The 22,209-nt window shown below is 55.1% G+C and overlaps 8 protein-coding genes across 8 annotated transcripts; 5 read left to right on the top strand and 3 right to left on the bottom strand.

The window, feature by feature from the left end:
- Positions 1–244: 244 nt before the first annotated feature.
- Positions 245–2,717, bottom strand: N7459_008666 (putative LPXTG-motif cell wall anchor domain protein; the record flags this gene model as incomplete). The annotated part of the gene is made up of 2 exons (XM_056947834.1): positions 245–2,110; positions 2,238–2,717. The coding sequence occupies 2 exons, from the start codon at positions 2,715–2,717 to the stop codon at positions 245–247; spliced, it is 2,346 nt and encodes a 781-aa protein (XP_056797344.1).
- A 4,177-nt stretch (positions 2,718–6,894) lies between these two features.
- dspD (putative protein-tyrosine phosphatase) lies at positions 6,895–9,000 on the top strand (the record flags this gene model as incomplete). The annotated part of the gene is made up of 1 exon (XM_056947833.1): positions 6,895–9,000. The coding sequence occupies one exon, from the start codon at positions 6,895–6,897 to the stop codon at positions 8,998–9,000; it is 2,106 nt and encodes a 701-aa protein (XP_056797343.1).
- Positions 9,001–9,890: 890 nt separating this feature from the next.
- On the top strand, positions 9,891–11,099 carry N7459_008664 (putative S-adenosylmethionine-dependent methyltransferase; the record flags this gene model as incomplete). Its single annotated transcript, XM_056947832.1, has 2 exons — positions 9,891–9,949; positions 10,133–11,099. The coding sequence occupies 2 exons, from the start codon at positions 9,891–9,893 to the stop codon at positions 11,097–11,099; spliced, it is 1,026 nt and encodes a 341-aa protein (XP_056797342.1).
- Positions 11,100–12,386: 1,287 nt separating this feature from the next.
- N7459_008663 (uncharacterized protein) lies at positions 12,387–13,014 on the bottom strand (the record flags this gene model as incomplete). The annotated part of the gene is made up of 2 exons (XM_056947831.1): positions 12,387–12,682; positions 12,735–13,014. The coding sequence occupies 2 exons, from the start codon at positions 13,012–13,014 to the stop codon at positions 12,387–12,389; spliced, it is 576 nt and encodes a 191-aa protein (XP_056797341.1).
- Positions 13,015–13,605: 591 nt separating this feature from the next.
- N7459_008662 (putative C2H2 finger domain protein) lies at positions 13,606–15,243 on the top strand (the record flags this gene model as incomplete). Its single annotated transcript, XM_056947830.1, has 3 exons — positions 13,606–13,620; positions 13,726–14,216; positions 14,403–15,243. The coding sequence occupies 3 exons, from the start codon at positions 13,606–13,608 to the stop codon at positions 15,241–15,243; spliced, it is 1,347 nt and encodes a 448-aa protein (XP_056797340.1).
- Positions 15,244–16,699: 1,456 nt separating this feature from the next.
- On the bottom strand, positions 16,700–17,336 carry N7459_008661 (uncharacterized protein; the record flags this gene model as incomplete). The annotated part of the gene is made up of 2 exons (XM_056947829.1): positions 16,700–17,267; positions 17,332–17,336. 2 exons carry the CDS (start codon positions 17,334–17,336, stop codon positions 16,700–16,702), a joined length of 573 nt encoding a protein of 190 aa, XP_056797339.1.
- A 207-nt stretch (positions 17,337–17,543) lies between these two features.
- Positions 17,544–18,032, top strand: pam18 (putative mitochondrial DnaJ chaperone (Tim14); the record flags this gene model as incomplete). Its single annotated transcript, XM_056947828.1, has 3 exons — positions 17,544–17,594; positions 17,652–17,725; positions 17,894–18,032. The coding sequence occupies 3 exons, from the start codon at positions 17,544–17,546 to the stop codon at positions 18,030–18,032; spliced, it is 264 nt and encodes an 87-aa protein (XP_056797338.1).
- Positions 18,033–18,960: 928 nt separating this feature from the next.
- atrR (transcription factor atrR) lies at positions 18,961–21,974 on the top strand (the record flags this gene model as incomplete). The annotated part of the gene is made up of 7 exons (XM_056947827.1): positions 18,961–19,161; positions 19,230–19,357; positions 19,417–19,781; positions 19,845–20,341; positions 20,397–20,572; positions 20,634–21,197; positions 21,254–21,974. 7 exons carry the CDS (start codon positions 18,961–18,963, stop codon positions 21,972–21,974), a joined length of 2,652 nt encoding a protein of 883 aa, XP_056797337.1.
- Between the last annotated feature and the right edge of the window lie 235 nt (positions 21,975–22,209).

The raw sequence follows: 22,209 nt of genomic DNA, 5'->3' as shown, positions 1-22,209 counted from the left end.
AGAGTGCCATATTTTCGAGGAGCTGGATATTGCGACGAAGGACTCCAGACCCAACTGTATGCATACACAAGCAGAGCAAGCGCCTAAGAGGCATGAAAGAGAAACGCCGAGCTGAAGCCGAAATCCCCAAGAGGATACAAGATCAGATGCAAGGTCGCTGCGTAAAAAGTATCAATAAAGCGTAAACCGGTTTCAGTGGGCATGCATAGTGGCGGATCAACAGATGCAGAAAGTGTGACAGAAGCTAGTCGATGCTGTCATCCAGGTTGACGGAGTCGTCGGGTGGGCCAACTGGACGTTGTCTGAGACCAAATCGCCGCGTCCCCAAACTGTTGGTACGAAGTCGTGGTTGTTGGATAGGGGTGTAACTGGTGACTGATTTACCTGACGGTGCGCTAATCCGGGTCTGCGAAGACTCTAGCTGGGGAGACCGTGGACTGTCGTCCACTCCAGAACCCGGTGTCGCGCCCGAGAGATTCGGCGAGAGGCCGTACCGACGGGACCCAGCTTGGATGTTGGAGCGGGACGTGGCTGGGGAATAGACAGCAGGGGCCATGTAGCTGCGGCGGAATGGAATGCTGGTTTGGGATGGGATGGTAGTTGGTGTTCGAGGCTGCGATGCCGGCGCCTGAGATGGCGTCGAGAGCTGCTGATACTGAGGAGAGCGTGGCGAAATACCCAGGCCTTGCTCTTGTTGCACTCCGGAGATAGAGCGAGAATGGCCATATGACAATCGCTGGCGAGGGGGTACACTTTGGACGGGACTAGGTGTCCCAGTCTCTGTCATAGTCATGGCTCTAGAAAGTGAGCGACTGAGTGGGCTGTTGGTCTCCCCATTGTCTTCATCGGCGGGTAACCTGCGACTGCGGAGAGATGTCGAGATGCGATGAAGTCGGCTCGGTGGAGTAGGGACGTTGTTAGGTGACTGCGCTGGTTTGGCCTCCACAGTACTCCCTGGGCTGGGGTTGACCAAAGATGCTCTGCGCGCTTCAAGGCGACTAGAAATGCGACTGGTGCTCTGCCGCCGCTCAGCACCCTCGGGTTCGTGGCTGGCACTCCTCTGGTAAGCGGGTCCAGGCATCAGAGAATCGCTCTCACCACCATTAGCCCGTAGGGACTGTGGCCCCGTAGTCTGGCTTGGAGGTGATCGATTGCGCCTGAGCTGTTCATCCGTCAACGCGAGACAAAGCTCGGTCAGGCTGCGGCACACACTGTCGGCCTTGCGACGCGCTTGGCGGTCCGAGGAACTGTATCCTCCATTCACAACAGAGACGGTGCCCGACGGGGCTGTATTGACACCTAACATCGTCGAAAGAGCCAATGCATCTGTGATCGTCGCCTCTAGCGCCGAGTACACGTCACTGCTCAGTACAGCCTTGGCTTTGGCCAACGCCGACTGCAGCAGGGGCTGGACCTGGCTTTGCGAGGCATTGTCCGTCTCTGTGGACGGAGTGCTGACCTTGCGATAATGTCTCGGAGAGGTAGACAAGGCGGTCACAGTGGTAGCGGCAGTCCGAGGCCGTTCGTTGGATGCGCCTGAAATCGCGGCTTGCGATGACGGCGGTAATTTCCCCGTGAGCTCCAGTTTGCGAATGCGCGACTTGAGATCGTCTAGTTCATCCCAGACCGTGGATGGCGCTGTAGTGGAGAGGGTTGACTCAGTCCCGTCTGCGCGAGTCTTTTCGGCGTCACCACGAGCGCGCTCAGTCGCCTCCGAGGTGGACGGCTGCCGGCTGTTTCGCACTGTCGACAGAGCCGGATGGCGATGTAGACGCGCCTCGTGTAGGGAAGCTCGACGTTCGCCGTTGACTGCGGCCGAACGTGGGGAGGTCTCAGGACTGGTGCGAGTGAGTCGACTTCGAGGGGCGCCAATCGTGGATCGCGCGCCGGTGGTCAAGCTTGAGTAGCGGAAGCGATGAGGGTCGTCGAGAGGATGAGCGGAGGCGGCTGGAGGATGGGGGATTGAGCTGTATGGGATGGTCGGGGAGCCATTCTGCGAAAGCAAGGGGCTGTCGGCATTGCTGAGGCGTTGATCGGGGGAAGGGGTTTGTTCAGGATCGACCCGACTGGTCGGCGACCGTAAACCGGGGCTGGAATATCCGAGTCTGGACTGTTTGCCCTCATCGTCACTCTCGTCAGTACATCGAGGCTTCTCAGGAGACGGTTCGGGGAAAGGAGGGACGGCAGTGTCATGGTCAACGGGCACCTCCCGACCCGCGAGCTGATGGGCGACTCACCCGTCGAAATTCCGAGCGTCCGAAGGAGTTGCGGCGACTGGAGTCCGTCCTCGCGATATTCAAGAACACATCCTCCGCCTTGGGCCGGGCCTCATCCATGTTCGAGGCCTTATTTTCCGCCCCCAGTCGAGGCGCGGCGTTCAGGGCGCGACCATGCTCACTCGCCAGGGTCCTCGATTCGGAATATGCCACGGTCGATGGCATGCTTTTCACATCAGGGCGAAGCGATGGGGAAGAGTCCGGTCGTGACTCCGAGGCATTTGAGGGGGATAGACGGGCGTGGAGGGAAGGGTCTGGAGCGGAATCGCGGGACGGCGAAGCTGTGCGGATTTGGATTTGGAGGCTGGGGAGATGAAAGCTCGGGGCGGATCGACGGGGGTGCAAGAAGGAGCGCCGGGCCTGATTTAGTGTCGTCGTGGCCGGCGTGGGCGTTTCACCGGTGGGGCTGTCAGGCAGTGTGAAGCTGACGGTGCCGGGCATTGGTAGTATATCACTTGGGTTGACGAGCTGCTCCTTCTACGAGCTGCTCAGTCGCAGGCTTGTTTCCCTTCTGGTCCAACGGGTCACTGCCGATTTGTGATTTCGGCTACTCGTCCTGCATGGTGGATCACTCGTGCTAAGTGACGGGCACGAGGTGTCGAGTGGATGACCTGTCAATGCCGAAGGGAAAGCACATACAAGAAAACTACAAAGTGGCTGGGAAAATTTCGAAGTGGGCGAAAGGTCCCCGTTTGGTCTCCATTGCAAGGTCCGTCTCTGAATTGGCTATTCAACCGAGTTCTAGGCTGTTGGATCCGAGTCGATGCCTCTTGAGAATTCCTGGGCAGTCATACCTAGGTATTTACTCCCGATGCCGAAGGTCCTAGGTACTCATCCATGGAAATTGGAATGATATCTTATATACCATGCCATGGCTGTCCAACATCGTCAGAATCACCCACGCAGAAAGAGAAAAAATTTTCGCGCGCCAGCAACGGAGTCCATACTCCGGTGAGAGCATCTCCAAAGCCATTCTTGTCAACAAAACAAACCCGCGAACCACGGTTCCCGTCACGAAGCCATGGGTCCAACATGGAGCCAGGGCTGCCGATGGGTCCCTGATATTCCAGTTTGGGATCAAAAGTCTTCGCTGCTGAGTGGGTATGTCTTCCACGTGGCTCTTCTGGCAGCTTCGGGCTCCATATGGGTTCTGTCTGTCTGTGTTCTGTCTCACCGTCGAATACTGGAAGAGGCACCTGTGTCCGTATGGTACAATCCAGCGATTAAGTACCTAAGAAATGGGCGCAATCTTCCAAGCTTCCATTCGATACCGGAGAAAGCTCGGAGCTGAATTGACAAAGCTCGAGATCAAGTCGTAAGTGCTTCTTGGGCCCTAGATGCAGGGAACCAATGCTGTCCGCTCGTTGTGGCAAAAGAAGTACAGTTCCTCTCCCGTCTTCTAGGGGGGGAAACAACATACATTTCTCCGGGATTGAAGACGGCAGTTGAGGGAAACCAGCCTCAAATAATGTAATTCAATTATTAATGTGCAAGCCACTGGTCCCACCCTGAGGAGCCATGACCAGATACAGTGGAAGCGTCTACTGTACATACATGAATTTCAGCTTCGCAGCTAAGTATGGTCGACCATTCTCGCAGTCCTCGCCCCTGCAAGTCTATAGTCGAAACAGCAAGACCTCGCGTGATCAGGGAGTCGTCAATCCGGGGAGCTAGTGACCCTGCAGCGGACGAGATACTGTCATGTACATAGAAGGTCGCAAAACGGCCTATCGCATCCTCACCGAGCATTGTATATACATGATACAATGCACTCTATTGGCCGCGCTCCAGACCAGATTCAACCAGGCAACAGTCCTGTTGGCCGGCGAACCACAATCTCCAGGAGCAACCTTGGGAGCGGTGTCAGCAGGAGGAGCAGTTCAGTCACCCACCAACAGCTCGGATGGAGGGTGCGATGGGATTCGTCGAGATGGCTGTTGGTCTGTGGCAGGCGGAGACCCCGAAACACAGGCGAAACAGGCGAAACCTGAACCCACTTCAGCCGTGCGCAGTGGCCGTGGGTTCAGGGGCGGTCCTGAGGTTTGTTCTTAGCAAGTTCTTCATCTGTGAAACGTCTCGCGTTCACGAGGCGAGGCGCGATCAGGAACTGCAATCTCTCAGACACGGGTGCTTGAGTCGATCGGAGCGGAATCTAGAGGACCACTATAGCCGCAGCACACGGGACGAATCAGCGCAGAATATAGATACAGACTTGGTCTCTGTAGACTGATCCAGTGTCGTATCACCTATCACCCATACCCATCAACGGTTCGTGGATATGGCAGACTGGCAGAGGCCCGGTTGCAGGCTCAGGATGCCTTCCACGTGGGAACCAGCGATCAGCGGATCCGCAGCAGAGGGTATTCGTGTCGACCGACTCGCGTCCATCGAAGAATATCTGTATCGTCGAAGTAAGTTTGACGTGGCAAAGAACTCGATGATGTGCATGTTTCACCACGCCAGGCATGATTCCATGCTGAAACTCAAATCCATCCAACGCGACTCCGGACTGGCTGACGCAGCAGGTATCGATTTCCGCCCTGGGCCACTAGCGCCTGCTAGGGCGCGTTTGGCGTGTTTCAGGATCGCCATCCCAGATCCATCGGCCTCCGGGGTTTCATCGTGGGAGGGGGATGATTCATGGTCAAGTTGCCTCTACCCGATTGGGATTTCCTGCCCCCTTCTTTGCGTGGCCAGATCGGTCTGCATCGATGGTTGGGAATCGGGAAGCCACCGGGCTATACTGGTATACTTGATGTTTTTTGGTCTTTCGAGCCTCTGACCCAACTTCGATGATTGGTACTGGCGGAACTCCCCAGCAGCAATCCATGGGTCGCTGCGCCCACCGTTCGGTGTGCCGTGTCGATGTCCTCTGAGACCCGTGCACTGGGACGGGAGAGGTCCGAATTTGAAATTCACGAATCAGGCTGGTCGAACAGGCTGCGCACGCATCGATGCTTCTCCACCCCGCGTCCCGTCTGACGATCCGGATTTCCGTGGAATTTTCTTGACGGAACGCATGGCGGGCGTAGTGAACGTATAGTCGACCGTATGGACGCACGTCTGGTCCCATGGGTACGACTGACGCCGGCAGGGACCTACACACACTACTGACTTGTCTCGACTCCGCTTGCACCAGGTGTCACGACCGTCGCACGGTAACCCAGCCTATACAGTAGTATAAGCATACTATACAGTATGGAATTCCCCCATCTCGATTTCGGACGGGATCCAAGGCAGCCTCACAACTGGAAAGATCCAACCGGGTGGCCCAGCCTGCGTGAACGCGACATCCTCTCGGGCTCAGCTATCGAGTGGAACTGGAGTGGACCGCCCCGGTCAAGGAATCCCATCGCGCACGCCATCCCGGGCAGTTTGTGGAGAGGGAGAGGAGTGAATTACAAACCTGTACACTCTGCGATATACCGGAGTGGCCGTCGACTGGAGCGCGTGGAGCATCCTGTGGCTAGAGATAGTCCCGTCACTAGGAGAGTAGGAGAACGGGAGGATATCACACGGGAACCAAGGGCGAAGGGGGAGGACGGGCCTCTCATTTGCGTGCATTTGGCGCCGACGCAGCACCAGCGACGCCCCCCGGCGGCTAAAATTAGAGCGGGCGGAATGATTGGGCGCGGGCGACGACACCAGGTACTACTTACAGTCCTGTACAGCATACAGCCCTCGTCCCCTCAAACACCCCCTGCAATCGCCCACTGGGGCCTATGTGCGGCTCCACCTTGTAAACGGATTACCCGTCACCCTCAGGCCAAATTACCGTGGGCCTGAAATCGGAGATCTCTAACATGTATCAGAGTTGGCCAATCTAAATAAAAACAGTAAGGGTCTATTTCCCCCATCTCTTGCTTTCAGACCTTCAACCTTCACCTTCACTTCGCCCCTTTCTCTTTCTCCTCCCCTTTTGCCTTCACCTGCCCCCCCGTCATCCGGGACTACTTTTTCCTTTCCTCTCCCCCTTTTGCCTCTCCTTCCAACATTCCCCGTTCCCCGGAGGAACGACCCGACCTGAAATCCCCCCCCCCCCCCCCCCCATTTCATCCTTCAACCACGCCTTTCGATTCTCTGGTGCTGGTTCCTGTCGCTCCTTCGCCACACAAAAAAGACATTCACCTGAATTCATCACCCGTTTCGATTCACGAAGTCGCTCTTCGATTCAACCGTGGGAGGGGGAAAGAAGGGAACAACACGATACGAAGCAACGTGCGGCTCTGATCGTCCGGTTGGCTTGGGATCTGGTATGTGAGGCACTGCAAAACCAACCGCAACCCTCCCACTTCCATGTCTTCTTCCACCTACTCTTTTGCATCGTTTCAACACTTGTTCGAGCCCATGTGACTCGTGCCTGCGCATCTTCTCCCGTCGGTTTGGCATGGTCGCAGATCATTGTTTCAGCCCTTGCAGCGCTCAGCCGTAGCTCGCCACCCTAGATCCCAACAGCAACTTCCAGAACTGACGCCCTTTCGTCCGAAAGAATCATTTGCACAGGTCGCAAACATCCTGTCTTCGGTCCGAATGCCCCCTCTAGCCCTGGTGGATACGTGCTCCCTTTGAGACCCGGTGGGTTGGAAAACCACACGCCTTTGACGCGCCTCTTCGAACCATGCCGGTACAAACCAGTCCACCGTCCTTCCCGGACTCGTTCCCTTCGTTCATGTCCGTCTATGGAGGTCTCCCTCCGCCATACAAAGAGGAAGAGAGCACCATCCAACCGCTTCAGCTTCCGGCCCATATCCCGGTCGACACATCGGGGCGACGACTTCTACCTTCGCCTCATCGCGAGAGTGTCTCGTCGATGACCTCGGGGTCAACGGAATCCTCACCGACCACGACAATATCCCCCTTTGATTCGCCTTCTGCGGGGGAAATCTCCCCCAGCTCTTCTCCAGAATCCCTTTCGGCTATGCCTGTGTCCTATCCAAAGTTTACACCACCCGCTCATCCGCTGGAAGTTTCGCCGCGGTCCACCATGCCCACCGACCGGTCCCGGTTGCTACCAGCTCCTCAAAACCTACGTCCAGGCTCACCAAACCGCCGCGCGCGTAATCTCAAGAATCTGTCCCTGCGCATGCCTCCGCCGTCGCAATCACGACCGCCCATTGCTACCGCTTCGGTAGTGGAGACGAGTTCAAAACATCACCTCTCTGCCCCGCCATCTCCTATCCAGATTCCTCCGAAGAGCACGCGACGAAGGCCTGCAAATCTCACCATCCGTACTCCCGGGTTTGACAAGTCTTTCTCTAATGGATCTGATGCAGTCCCTCCGACCCCCTTAGGGCGCCAGTCTCTCCGACACGCAGAATCCTCTCCTTCTCTTGCATCCATCACTTCGCCTTCATTCGCCCCGCGAGGTGGTATGCAGCTCCCGCGGCCGGTGTCGCATCACGGTGCACGTCGTTTTTCGGGTACTTCCGACGATGCAGCCTCTCCCCTCACACCCGTGCCAGATGATGGCTGTTCTTTTTCCCACCGGGTTCTGCACGGATTAAAAGAAGAGGACGACCACATCGACTCCCGAGAGTCCACTCGTCAAACCGACCGTGGCTACCCGAATGGCCCCATTTGTATATACGACTCGGGCGTGTTTTTGTACCTGGAACCGACCGCAGAGGAAGCCGCCCAATTCGATGTGGTAGTGAACGTCGCCAAGGAAGTCGCCAATCCTTTTAATACGAACAAGGAGGAACGGAACGACACTGTGATGAGCACTTGGCGTAACGCCTCGATGGCCTCCAAGCGGTTTTCCAGTGGGGAACCTGAGACTGCTGCCTCCGAGGTCTCTTTCAAGTCTGCATTTGAATACCCGCCGTCTGAATCCGGATCTGCCACTCCGACTACCTCCACTCCCAAATCACCTGCGACCCCAGAGTACGTTCATGTTGGCTGGGATCATAATTCGGAGATCCTTGACGACTTGCTTCCACTTTGTGAACTGATTGACGACCGGATATCTCAAGGCAAGAGGGTCCTTGTGCATTGCCAGTTGGGTGCTAGTCGGTCGGCGTCGTTAGTTATTGCGTACGGCCTGTACAAAAACCGCCACCTCGACTTTAATTCGATGTACGAGGTGGTCAAAGGGCGCAGTCAGTGGGTGGGCCCTAACATGAGCCTCATCTATCAGCTCACAGACTTCCGGTCTCGTCTGATGCGAGGGTCGCCATCACGACCCGCCCCTCGCGAGTGGTTTGTCCAGGGGGGCCGAAGGAGCTCTGAGCCTCAGGTCCCGCGCGCCGAGCGGGTTTCCAGAGCGGAAACGAGCCGGCCACCTTTCCGCGGCCTGTCACAGGCACCCTCAATGGGCTGCCTCGCTATTCCGTCGTCGAGCTCAGGCCGTCCAAAGACAAGTGATAATGGCAATAGGTCGCCGAAGCGCAGCCTGTCTCCCAATCAGTTGCCATTCCGACACAAATTCCAGTCTGTGGAGCCCGCATCTGGACGTCCCCGAGGATTGCCTCGCAGCGTGAGTAGCTGCGATCCGCTTGTCCAGACTCATGTCTTCGTTCGCGACACACCAGATGCTGGAGCTGGTCTGTTTTCCCCGAGAACTAGCGGGTTTTTGGCACCCTCGTTACCGCCGCCGATTCGAGGAATCGATCATCGAGCAGAGGCTCCCAACCCTGTGCAATATGCCCATCAGACGGCTGATCCACGTTCACCCCCAGCAGGAGGTGAACGCTTCATTATGCGGAACATCGATGAGTTCCTGTAATTCTGCGGCCCCTGTTTTTTCTTCAAGAGACAAGGCCTTGAAATGATTCCACGACCTGACATTCTGCATGTCTTTCGATTCTAATCCGAGGATTCTTTGCCTCGCCCCGGCCCCTTCTATTTTGGTCGCCTTTCCCCCTTTCTTTGCTCGGTCACATACCCATCTTGACTGAAATGACGATTTCCATGACCAAAGCGGGCTTTGTTGTCGCTCATCGCTTTTCACCTGGCACTTTTCCTCTCCGCCTATCCGCCTGGCGACGAAATGGTGTCTCAAACCCCTACCATTTGTCGACCTCTATCGCTTCAACTTCCCTTTCTCATCATCTCCGGCGTCACGGATCGCGAAAATGCGAACTTTCAATACCAAGGGATATTCGGAAAACTTTCTGGTCTTTCGCGAGCCCGGTAACTGTAATTTTATTGTGGAGGATACCCAGACACCTCTTTTGCATTAGTTGGCTACCCCCAACTCAACCTTCGCTTCTTCTACCTTCCAGAAATTCCTTTTCTTTGACCATCTTGTCTCCCCCCCTCCCCCAAAGAAGACAAGGCCTTCGTTTTTGTTTCCTCTGTTTTGATTACTTGCTCCATCTATCTATCCACGGAGCGAGATGGTGGATCTATGGACGGATTGAAGGAAAGAAATGACAAATACCCCCTACGCGCAGTCTGAATAGAACTGGACAGCTCCGAGCTCAATTTGGACTATCCTGAAGCTTTTTGTAGTTGATAACTCCCGAAACACTGTCTCCAGGCGAAAACTACGTTCCGCGAGGTCGATGTCATGTCCGGGGGTCGGCAATCTGATCTGATAGTAGATAAGGAACAGTATCCGCAACCATCCCGCAAATTTTCTCGCGCAGCCCACACTCTCAGATCCCACGCACAATGGCTGACGACACTCATCCGACCTATCTATCACCCAGCGAGCTGGGCACAAAGGACTAGTATGTATCATTGAGTCTACACCTGCACCACACGCCGAGCGGTATCAGGCCCTGACCGGGGAACCCCGCGTTCCTGCCCCTCCAAACACATAAGCGTAACTACTTGGATGAGACACCATACCAATCGACCATCCCACACATATTGGAAAGAACTCCTTGAGCTAATGCGCTGAACTTCTCAAGCTGGGAAACCTACTACGCACGCACGCTCGCCCACATCTCCAGCCCCGCCGATAAAGACGCCGCGAAAGACAATGCCAACGACGCGACAACAGAAGACAGCGACGCCGACGCCGACGCCGACCTCAACGACGAAGATGACCCCGGCACATCGTGGTTCTCGGAACACAATGCCCCAGAAAATGTGCTGCGCTTCCTAACCCGGTCGTCGTTCCCGCTGGCGCCGCGGAATACCCTCCGCCATCGACGGGGCCAGGCAGCTGCCACCGCAAACCTCGCTGCTGCGAGCCAGCCGAGTATCCTGGATCTGGGCACAGGAAACGGGAGCATGCTCGCGCTCCTGCAGAAGAAGGGCGGGTTTGGGGGGCAGATGGTCGGCGTGGACTACTCGGCGCAGAGCGTGGAGCTGGCGCGGGAGCTGCAGCGGTCGAGGGGCCATTCTGCGTACCGGACGGACTCGGAGGATGAGGATGACGAGGATGAGCACGAGGACGAGGACGCGGATGAGGAGAGCACGGAGAACCCCATCTCTGCGCCGCCGATCCAGTTCGAGGAATGGGATGTCCTTGGCTCGAAGGCGGTGCTGTCTGCGTCCGGGACAGGGTTCGAGCCTGGCGCGGCCGACGAGACGCTTTCGTGGTTTCCGTATGCGCGGGGCGGGTTTGATATTGTGCTCGATAAGGGGACGTTTGATGCGATCTCGTTGGCGGGTGATGCGAAGGACAGGCGGGTCTGTGAGCGGTATCCTGATATCGTGCGGCGATTGGTGCGGAGAGGTGGGTTCTTGGTTGTTACGAGTTGCAATTGGACGGAGGAGGAGCTGGTCAAGTGGTTTACCGGTGCTGGTGAGACGAGCCCTGCGGATCGGTTCGTGGTTTGGGGGCGTGTCGAGTATCCGCGATTTCGGTTTGGAGGGCAGGAGGGACAGGGGGTTTGTACGGTGTGTTTTCAGAGGGTGATTGATTCTTGAGAAACTCTATATTGGTGAATATCTGCGGAACAGAGTATATAGGACTAGTGTATGGCCAGGATCAATGTTTATATTATGATGATTACGACGATGGTGATTCCCCATTGGACCATGGTAGCTTCTATCCTCATAATTTCATGGGTGGGGGTACAAGCTCGAAGGCCTGGCTAGAACGTATTGTGTCTATATGCAAATGTGATTCTGACACCTCGCACTTCAAGACCGCAACGTCACGCCACCGTCTGTAGTTTTCACGGTCGTCGTCCTTGCGTCGACAACTCCTGGCCCAAGGCCGGCTCAACTTCAATGCCATTCTCCAACTCTCCAGAGAAATGCGCCAACAGTTAGCGGTCCTCGTCGGTGTGATACATGCCATCCTTGGGGCTTTGCCAGACCCACTACTACCTGCCCCAAGGGCTTTTCGCTCGCGCTCGGGTAAGATGAACTATGATCTCGATGTCGCTATAACACGGGGACGAGTAAAGAAAGGTGATCCAGCACATGGCGGGATGGCTTCCTGATCGCCTTCCAAAAAAAAAAAAGAAAGAAAGAAAAAAAAAGGTGTTTTGCACTGTTTGCGCAGTACGATGTCATAGTGGACCAGACGGTCGATTCCAAAGGGATGGATTCATTGTGATTGCACGGAGAACGGAGGATTTGCTGCGAGACTTGATGATTTGGAGCTTGGCTGAAGAGCAGTCACTCCGATCGCGCTCGGGCACTAACTATCCCTAGACAGTATGGAGTAGTCTCGCTAGTGCATGTAACTGCAGGTACCTCACGGGTTGTGTTTATGCTTTTTGCGCCACGAGCTGAAAGCCCCGAGCATCTTCATCTCCGCTCCACAGCCACAGGAACCCATTTTTCTGTCCGGAATGCACGGAGCATTCGGGGCCAGGAATCTGCCAGAATGTCTTGCTTTCATGAGGAGTCCAAGGGGGAGGGCAGCTTGCACCCACCAATAGTGATTCCGTTAGAGCTAGGCGCTCGGGGTAAAGATCCTCTCTGGCGGGTGTTAGCGGGCGGGCTGACGCGACGAGAGGAGATCTGATCGTCGGGAAGGAGGTCTCCGGGCCTGTGCCTTGGAAGCGGGAATGGAGTCATAGAGAAGGGAACTCGCCCATCGTTGCAGAGCCGGAGTCGATACTGCGTTCATGATCGTGTGAATAATGGTGTGATTTCACAATCCTCCGATATCTCTATCCACTCAACCAACCTTATCGGATTACTCGATTGGATCCCCGGTCACCTGAAATCCCCCGTGAGTCATCCCCGTGACTTCTCCTATCAGGTGCGCAAAGGGCTCCACCACGGCTGACCTAAGCAGTCCGGTTGGGAGAGGGTGACATCATCGGCCCCACCGGGGCGATGTCCTAGACCGGTCGATGCGGGCGATGCATGATCGAAATACTTGGCCTCGAGGTACTTGCGGTGTTCCCCGTGCTGCTGCATGTCCAGCGTACCACCAGCATCGCGAGCATGTATTCCCAGGTACTGGCCAAGTACCTGAGCAGTTCGGAGTCTGTTTGGCGTGGGAACCCTTTTCCCTGTCCTCTGCTTTCTCCTCGCCTCCTCTTGTGATCCTGGCGGGTGATCGTCAGGCCATAGCCGATTCGACCTTGTTGGATGTCGAACCCTTGAAGGCTTCACTCCAGACCAAGGCACCAAGCAATAGAGGCAATTTGCAACCCGATATGTCTTCCAATTGCTCCAGTTCGATCCATGGGTGCCTAGGTGTCCATAACCCGGAGACCCTGAACTTTGCCCTGCGGAACACCAGCCGAGGGGGTGCGAACCACACTCTATTTCGGGGGCATTGGATATCCCTCGCGGATGCTGGGTCGTTATCCTGAATGGATTCCATCCGCCCAGGTTGGCGAGAAAGGGATTCGATGGCAAAGTTGCCGGTGGCCATTACATAGTGTTAGGTTCAGCGTCGATGCGATCCGGGAAACCCAGAAGCGAAGTGGAGCCATGGTTATCGCATCATCCCAAGGCCCTGCGACGCACAAATCCGTACCCTGGAAGTGGTGAGATCGTAGGGATTCATTCCAGAACGACAAACCAGAAAAAACGAAAGAGCAAGAGATCAGTAGTGAGCGACCATCTCAGGGCCATGATCCGGCTCTCGACCCAATCGTAGGCATACACAGTGTGACCGGAGATCCTCTCTCTTTCCCCCCCCCCCGCATGCTCAAAGGGAAAAGCCCCCGCAAAGCAATGAGCGATTTTGCCCATGCCGGATGCCTGAGTCCTCCTTTCTCCTCTTTCCCCTTCTTTTTTTTGTCCACCGTAGCTTTCTTTTCTCTCCCCTTCTCCTTCCATCTCATTCTCGTCTTCGTTCCTCTTCTACCTTCATTCTTCTTAACCCTCGCACCGTCTAACTCGTATTCGTCAACCACCGCCCCCGACCCTCCACGTCATTCTACCAGCTTCCACCCGGAATTGAGAGCCACTCGCTACTCTAAGGACTTTCGAAAAATCGATTGCCAGAAAGTCCTTCACCATGGCTTCGTTCAAGGTACGTGGCCGGAATTGTTTGCACTGTTAGAATTCCCCTCAGCGGCTTTCGTGGGGATTTCACATTCCCAGGTGCTGATGATGTGGCCCTCTCCGGTCTACCCAGGAATTGTCCCTCTCGCGTCCTCTTCCCAACATGAACCAGCGACAACATGCCCATTCGATATCGCTGGGTGCCGTCAATGCCAATCACCGCGTGACGCGCCGCAAGAGCGTTACCACTGCAGCAGCCAATGCGGCCGCCGCGGTCGCGGCCTCCTTGAAGGACGGCGGCGAGTCCGCGTCGCTCCCTACGGCCGCGCACCGCCGCAGCCTTGGGGGCCGCAAGGGCCTGGAATCCACGTCGGTCGGCACCCCGTCGGGCTTCAGCTCGTATTTGTCCCGGAGCATGAACAGTCCCAGCCAGGAACCGCCGGTCGCTCGCAAACAGTCCCCCAGTAACTCCGAAACGGACGGCAAGGCCATCCCCAGGGGCCGCAACCGCCGAGCCAGCGAAGGCGCCCAGATGAAGACTGACGGGAAACGTGCCCCGGCGGATCTCCGCTGCGAACGCTGCGGGAAAGGGTATAAGCATGGCAGCTGCTTGTCCAAGCATATGTGTGTATTCCCCGTGCCGCCCGGCCGTCTTCTTCTTGCTCGATTGGGAGCATGCGCCATGTCGGCTCTGTGCAGGTCGCCCTCGTGGTCATTCAACTCCCCCTCCGTCATGATTCCCCTTCTTCTCATCTTCCCCTGATCCCGTCGGTGGCACTCGGTTGACGCGTTCTGTTTGTGGTATCTTAGGTGGGAACACGACCCAGCATGGGCGATTACTTCGAAACTACTCATCTCCAAGCACCAGCAGGTGCAGCTGTTGGAGGCCGCGAGTGTGCTGGTCAACATGAACCAGGATGACGAGCCCGAGCAGTCTCTCGAGGTGGATTCCGAGGCCTCGTCCGCATCGCCCGATGCTTCGTCGGAAGTGCGCGATGGAATCAGCTCGGCCGAGACCACGCCGCCTCCAAGGGATGAACAGGAGGAGGAGGACGACTTTGAGATGTCGGGCATGCCTGCCAACTGGACCAAGCGTCCCAGCATCAGCAACGCCCCGACCTTCTCCCGCTCTTACCAGTCCGTCCCCTCCAGCTCGTACACCGGTAGTGCCCCGCTCCATTCCCCTGCCTTCTCCCATTTCCGCCAGTCGAGCATCGATACTCGCCCTTCGACCGCCGACACGCGACTGCACGAAGATGATGAAGCCGACCTGGCTGCCGCCATTGGCCTGTGCAACTTCGGCACCCCACGTACCGGCCCTGTGTCCATGACTCCGGATGTGCCCCCTGTGCCTCCGCTGCCGGCTCGTTACCTCGACTCGAGCAGCCACCCTGGCAGCCAAAGCCCCCGCCTGGCGCAGTCGGGCCCAATGAACGAGAATCTCCGTCGAGACTCTAACGCTGACGTCTTCCTCTCGGTGTCGCTCAACCCGTCGCTCTCGTATAAGGTGTCGGATGAGCGTGCGGTTCGAACGGGAGGGACTCCCGCTCGAGAGTCCCGTCAACGCCGGAATGCAGACGTGGACTTTGGCAGCCGCGCTGCTCCCATGGATGATGATGATGACGGTGTCTTCGGCCGCATGGAGGAATGATTGGATTCTAATTTCTTGATCTTCCCCCCTTTTTACGTCTGCCCAGCTGGATAGCGGGCCACCGCAGCGGCCTTGCATCTCCGCCGAGCGACGAACTCTTTTCACGACCGAGATGTACGAGCTTGAGCGTTTTTTTCTTGGGAGCCTTCTTGTTTACATGTTTTACGTGCGCGCTGCATAATGAAGGAATGCACTCTTGACCGAGTCCATTGGTTTTGAAAGGACTAGGACTTGGATGATAGAGTTCCCTCTTCGCAGTGTGCCTTCAGATTTTCGGGACCTTGTTGCACTTTGAGAGATCCCTTGTATCATGTCTCCTTGGTCCGGTGATCCCTGTCTTTTTCCTTTTCTTGTTCCTTCCTGTCTGTTCCTCTTGGTCCTTTCATATTGTTCTGGAAACCTCATAAATGGCCTCACTCGAGTGGCCGGCGCATATTCATCATCATTAACCATATCCCATACCTGTTGACTTGGTCTTTGTTCCTTTGGTCTCTTTTCTTCCCTCGCCTCCTGCTCGAACATATACACCTTTCTCCTGTCTCGAACCCTCACATCCCATGTGTTTCTCGTCCGCTCTCTCTTCTCTCCGTCATTTTCTTACGCTCTCTCTCCCATGCTCTCTCGCACTCTCCCATGTGTACTCATGACCCTCGGACGGGGACGCGATGAATATAACTCATGAAACCCTGCTTGTCTCCGTAGAATGGTGCAGTGCAGTAGATCATCTCAATTAGGATCTTCCCTTCGTTGGGTGTTGTTGTTCCTTACAACCGTCGTTTTACCGACTATGGCACACTCCTGATGTGCAGCAATACTAAATCCTAGATAGGCACCACTTGACCCGTGGACAGATGATAGACACGCCACGTCAAACGTTGAGCCATGGACATAGTATACATTTGGAAGATGGTTCGTTCAGAGTGGGCGGCCGGTGGTGTCACAAGACATCCATCACGGGATATCGCCACGCACATATTGTGGCAACCACACAATTCCATCGGAGACCCAGTTCCGATGAAAACAGACCTTCGGTATTGAAACACTAGTCCGTAAGTCGTTGATTTAGCAACTGATAGTCTCTTGGTGAAACAGATAATATCTCTACATATGCCTAGATAATCCAGGCGGGGTGTGGGGCATCCAAGACCAGAGTGCCATGACTGGCACTGACATTCAGGCGTACAGCAAGGGACTACAAGGTATCCAAAAGTCTGAAATAATTCTCGGTATGATAGCAAAGCCATGGTCATCAAATGGTAGTAAGATGCCCTCTCTATGCTGCTAGCTCGTTGGATGTAGGTAAAAGCAGGGTGATATCGGTAGCTTTTGAAGAAGAACACCATGACAATAACAAATGAGAATGCAAGCCCAACTCCAGAGATCGTATCGTATCGGTCGACGCACAAGATGAAAGGAATAAAGAGAAAAGAAACCCAGTCCCAACAGAGAAGATTCTTTAGTCCACGTCCATCTCCTCTTCCACTCCACCATCCACCAAAAGTCTGGTCTTCTTCTTCTGCCGCAGCCGCTCCTCGCCGTGGACTCTGTTGGCAACCTTGCTCTGCTCGGCCACCATGGGACGACCCTCCTCGAGCTCCCGCAGTTCCTTGCGGATGAGGTGCTCGCCCTCGGCGACGACCTTGCGGTCCTCCTGGCGCTGGCGGTCGCGAGCCAGCTTGCCCGCCAGCCGGCGCTTGGTGAAGACGCGCTCGCGGCGCTGCCGGATGTCCTCCACACGCTGCATGGCCTGCACGGTAGCCGCCACCAGGTTGCGGTCGTACTTGACGGGGACGTTGCGCTTCTTGGCGAACTGCGACAGCACGAGCGACGAGTCGACGATCATCTCCTTGCCCGCGGCGGCGCGGTGACTCTTCGTCCACTTCAGCTTGCGGGGCTGACGCTTCATCTTGAAGTTCTTGTGGCACTTGGACCGGCAGAATCGGAATTGTCGGGCATCATTGCGGACGAATGTGATGCCCTTGCCCGGGAAGGCGGGGCGAGAGCAAAAGTGGCAGGTTTCCACACTGAGTAGCAGACAATTAGCGGACTGTGGTTGTATGACCAGGATGCATTTCGTTGGCGCCTTACCGCATGGTTGCTGGGTGTGGATGTGTGTGTTGTTCTTCGTTATCAGTGTTCGCAAACTTTTTTTCTGAAGCTTCGGGGACGTGGAGGAGGGCGCGCTAAACCCGATCGGGCCTCGCGCGCTGACTTTTATCCCGGGATCCCAAGCTGCCCGTCCGTCAACCGTCCTTTGCGTATCTGGCCACCGCTTCTGTATCCCCTTCTATCTTCGCAACATGGCATCGACTCTTGCTGTTGGCCTGGGTGTGGGTGTGGCTGCCTTCCTGGTTCGTTTGCCTGACAAGGTCTCCGGCCGAGGTGCACTGAACTGACTATTTCCGCAGGGCCGTGCCGGTCTGGTCGCCTACCGCCGTTCGCAGGGCGGCGTGAATGCTGCAGGAAAGGCATTTTACAAGGGGTTCGTCTCATCACTTTGGTGTAGTGTGTGCTATTTGCTGATCTACTCTGTAGAGGATTCGAGCCGCGCATGAACCGCCGTGAAGCCTCCCTCATTCTCGAACTTCCGTATGTGGCCTGGACTGGGATATCGAAGCGCACTGGGACAGTATTAACGTGAATGCAATAGGGAACGCACTTTGAACAAGGACAAGGTGCGCAAGAAGCACCGTCAACTCATGCTTCTCAACCACCCCGACCGCGGCGGCAGCCCGTACCTGGCCACGAAGATCAACGAAGCCAAGGAGTTCCTCGACAAACATACGTGAGATGGCTAGGTCAGACTCGACGGTCTCTGGGCCTTATATATGGGTCGATGATCTTCTCGGAACTGGCTGGTTGGCTCGCTAGGCCTCGGGTTTCCAGGCCCGGGGGAACTGGCCGTGTTTTGGGTGCATAGCGTGGCGTTTGGTTGATATTGACAAGGTCGATGGTATCGGACGCACAGTTTGTCCTCGATCTTCTTGTATTTTAAGCACTTGTGTGATATACTTCTTGCGCGATCGCCACTCCTCTGAATGTACTACTACTTTTACCATATACAGTGACTATTGCTATGCTCATGACTATTACTGCTGTGGCCAGCGCAAGACCTGCCATGCGAGCAAATGGTAGAGTTCATGGCTGATTCTGCGGTTCACGCTCGAAGGTCTCATAGATCCGAGAACCTTTGGACGAGACAAAGGAGGGTGGAAGAGAGCAGCGCTGCCAAGGACTCGCACCGCCACAGCCTGCGTTGGGCCCGGGATCCGGAGTTAAGGAATTCCGACTTTGTAGATGGGCAAGGCAGCAGGCTCTGCTCACGTATTTCGTATTTTCTGGGCAAGCTCAAGAGATACGATCAGCTCTCCACTTGCAGTACATTAATAATTTAGGACATTCCCACGTCAATCGCGTGTGGGTTGAGTCAGCAGGAGCCTTACCTAAAACCACCCATAGTTTGGGGGTGGGAGAAAGTGTCGGTTTTTGCCTCGCTGTTCCTTGGATGCGTCATCCACTCTGCGATCCCTCCAGCCCCATCACTGCGAGGACTCGTGACCTCCTACGATCCTTTCACATCAGGGGAAGAGCTTACCTGAACGAGCACGTCTTCGAGACGCACGATAGCCCCGCAACGTCACCTTACTTTAACACCGCCGTCACCTTCTACTCCACTCGGCGAAGGTTCTACGCGAATTAGAGAAGCAAAGGAGGGAAATGGACGCCATGGGGGATGGCAACGGCATGGGCTTTGACATGCAGCCCATGATGATGAACCAGGAGTCGCAGCTCTTCGGCTCCTACTCTCACGATGGCTCGCAAATGTCGGGAGTCCCTGCGGGGTCCATGTATCCCGACGATGCGGCATTGGGTGTGGGGGACGACACCAATGATGCGAAGAGGCGACGAATTGCTAGGGTGCGGTCACTTTCTCGGCTCCTCAGTTGTGCGTTGCATCGGTGCTGACCTCGCTTTGGATATGACAGGCTTGCGACATGTGCCGAAAGAAAAAGATCAAGTGCGACGGCAAGATGCCCAAGTGCTCGCACTGCATCAACTATAAGACAGACTGTATCTTCACACAAGTCGAAAAGAAGCGCAATCCTCCCAAAGGGTAGGTCATGGGCTATACTGCTGCAGTTTCCGCCTGCGCTGGACTGACGGACCCTGCAGAGCCAAGTATATCGAGGGGTTGGAGAACCGACTAGGACGCATGGAGTCTCTCCTTCGGCTGTCAGGGCTCTTATCGGAAGACGACAATGGAAAAACAGACCTGGGCACACTGGAAAAGCGACTGGCTGATCGAACCAGCGCTTTACACGCGGCAAGAAATGCGAACAAGGTCAACATGCCGACTGGAACGCAGCAGCAATCGGTGCCCTCTCACAATACCACGCCCCGCATGGACTCAAACTCCAGTCCACGGACAACCACTACATCCCCCGAGTCGCAAAAAGAGTCCGAGACGGAGGTAGAGGCCCTATCTGATATGATGTGCTCCTTGGTGACCAACAACTGTGGCGAGACTCGGTACATTGGTAGGTGTTGTTCTCTTCTGTGTCACTGGATACCAGTTCCCCGTTGACGTATAATGGTTGTAGGTTCTTCATCTGGCTTTTCTATCTTTTCGCCAAAGGGGATTCAGTGGGTCAACGAGAAGACAGGGGACACTTCGTTCCAAGACATGATCTCCTCCTCGTATGTTGATGACAATAAATGGATGTACTGGAAGCCAGAGATCTTCAGCGACATCTTCGCTCGACGGGTTTTCAAACCTTTGCCCCCGAAGGAGGAGGCTCTTTCTTTATTCAAGGACTTCTTCGAGAATTTCAATTGCATGTTTCCCCTGTTTCACGAAGCGACCTTCATGCATCTGGTGGAACGGCAATATTCCCGCGATCCATATGAAGGGTCCGGCTGGTGGGCAAGTATCAACGTGGTTTTGGCGATCTCACATCGACTCCGAGTGATGAGCAACCTAGTGCCACACGAGGAAGACAAGAAAGCATGGCTGTATCTGAAGAATGCAATGGGAGTTCTAACCGAGTTGACGATGAGAAACACCGATCTTTTGAGTGTCCAGGCGCTTCTGGGCATGGTACGTATACTCTGATCTGCTTCCATGAGATATCATGAGTCTAAAACGTTCACAGTCACTTTTCCTCCAAGGAACCCCTAACCCTCAGCCTGCGTTCTTCTTAGTTGCTGCGGCAATCCGTCTCTCCCATAGTATCGGCTTGCACAAACGTGGCTCAGGCTTCGGCCTTAACCCAGTGGAGGTGGAGCAACGGAAGCGGGTGTTTTGGATTGCCTACTGCCTCGATAAAGAGTACGTGACTGCCTGTCTTGCTTTTTTTTTTATCAATATCGTTGCCCTAACAGCGGTATAGTATCTGTCTACGATCAGGTCGACCACCAGTACAAGACGACGACGATATGAATGTCGAACTTCCAAGCGAAGACCCACCAGACAATGTCGGCAACGTTCCGCTAGCTGATGGCCGAGGCAAATTCAACCTCTTCAGAGCTTTCTGTGAATTTGCTGTCATCGAGAGCAGAGTATACAAGAGGCTCTACTCCGCCAAAGCATCCAAACAGTCCGACGGCGAATTACTTAACACCATCGGTGAGCTGGACAAGGACCTGGAAGACTGGAAAGACAGCATCCCAAGCGACTTCCGACCTGAATATGAAATCCAAGCCACCCACGGGCCTCTGCTGATTCACGTCGTTGTTCTCCACTTCGCATACTACAACTGTCTCACGACGATCCATCGCATGTCTGTTCACCATGGATATTGGACCAGTCGATTGTCCAACTACGCCATCCAGGGTCTGAATGCACGACCATTGAATCCAAGAGTATTTCTATCTGCCGTTCTTTGCGTGACGGCTGCAAGGGCGTCTATCAACCTCATCAAATACATTCCTCAGGGAGACTTCGCTTGTGTTTGGTATGTTTTCAAAGTTCTGTCTGCTACTTCGTTCTTGTGTCTGACTAGTATTGCAGGCTGATCATCTATTATCCGGTATCTGCTCTCGTGACGCTTTTCGCCAATATCCTTCAAAATCCCAACGATGCTCGTGCACGCTCCGATGTCAAGCTAATGAATGTCGTGGTCAACTTCCTCTCTACGCTGGTCTCGGACGAATCCAACGGGAGTATTATGCGCATGCTTGGGCTTTGTGGTGAATTCGAGCGGATTGCCAAAGTGGTCCTCGATAAAGCTGAGAAAGAGTCTCATGCTCGCAAAAAGCGGAAGGCCGCGCCAGACGATTCAGCAAACGGACAGCCACCCGCCTCATCTCCATCCGTAAATCTGAACACACCAGCCCCTCCCCCAGCAGGGCCATTCTCGCCCTCCATGTTCACTAATGATCCTACTGCTGCAGCTTCACCCGCTGCTGCGAAGCCCTATGGTGCCACCCCAAATGTGCCTTCAAGCACCGGTATATCCGGTGGTCTTCCAAGTAATGGTAATACAATGTCTGGACTCGGACAAGACTTCTCGGACATGCTCAGTCCTGATCATCTGGCCAATGTCGGGTTTGGGGACCAGGCCTCCTTCGAGGCAACCAGTCCAAATATGCCCTCGTTCCAACAACCTTTCGTTCCACAGGATCTATGGCAGATGCCGATGACGATCGAGTGGGATTGGGCTGATATGTCGACGAATTTCCCTGTCTTTGAAAATGGGATCGGTCCCAATGGCCAACCTCCGCAACAATAATGACCGTCTGGCTTGAGTTTGGGATCAAGGAAAAGAAAGGGGCTTACTCTGTTTGATTAGACTTCCACGGCGTTCTACAGGGCGGGTATATGGGGGGTTTATTCCTTTATTTTGACGATGGATGAGATGTTCTATCTTCTCTCAGCAACTATCTCTCCTCTCTCATGTAACTACAATGAAGCGCATTTCGTTACTTGAGCGCTCCGTTCCCCTATGTGTGGTGGCTCTTTCCCAG

The sequence above is a fragment of the Penicillium hispanicum genome (genome assembly GCF_028827665.1).
Source record: "Penicillium hispanicum strain IBT 35686 chromosome Unknown utg000007l_segment0_segment0, whole genome shotgun sequence".
NCBI lineage: Eukaryota > Fungi > Ascomycota > Eurotiomycetes > Eurotiales > Aspergillaceae > Penicillium > Penicillium hispanicum.
The sequence above is the reverse complement of the archived record's forward strand: the minus strand, read 5'-3'. Positions and strand labels throughout refer to the sequence as shown.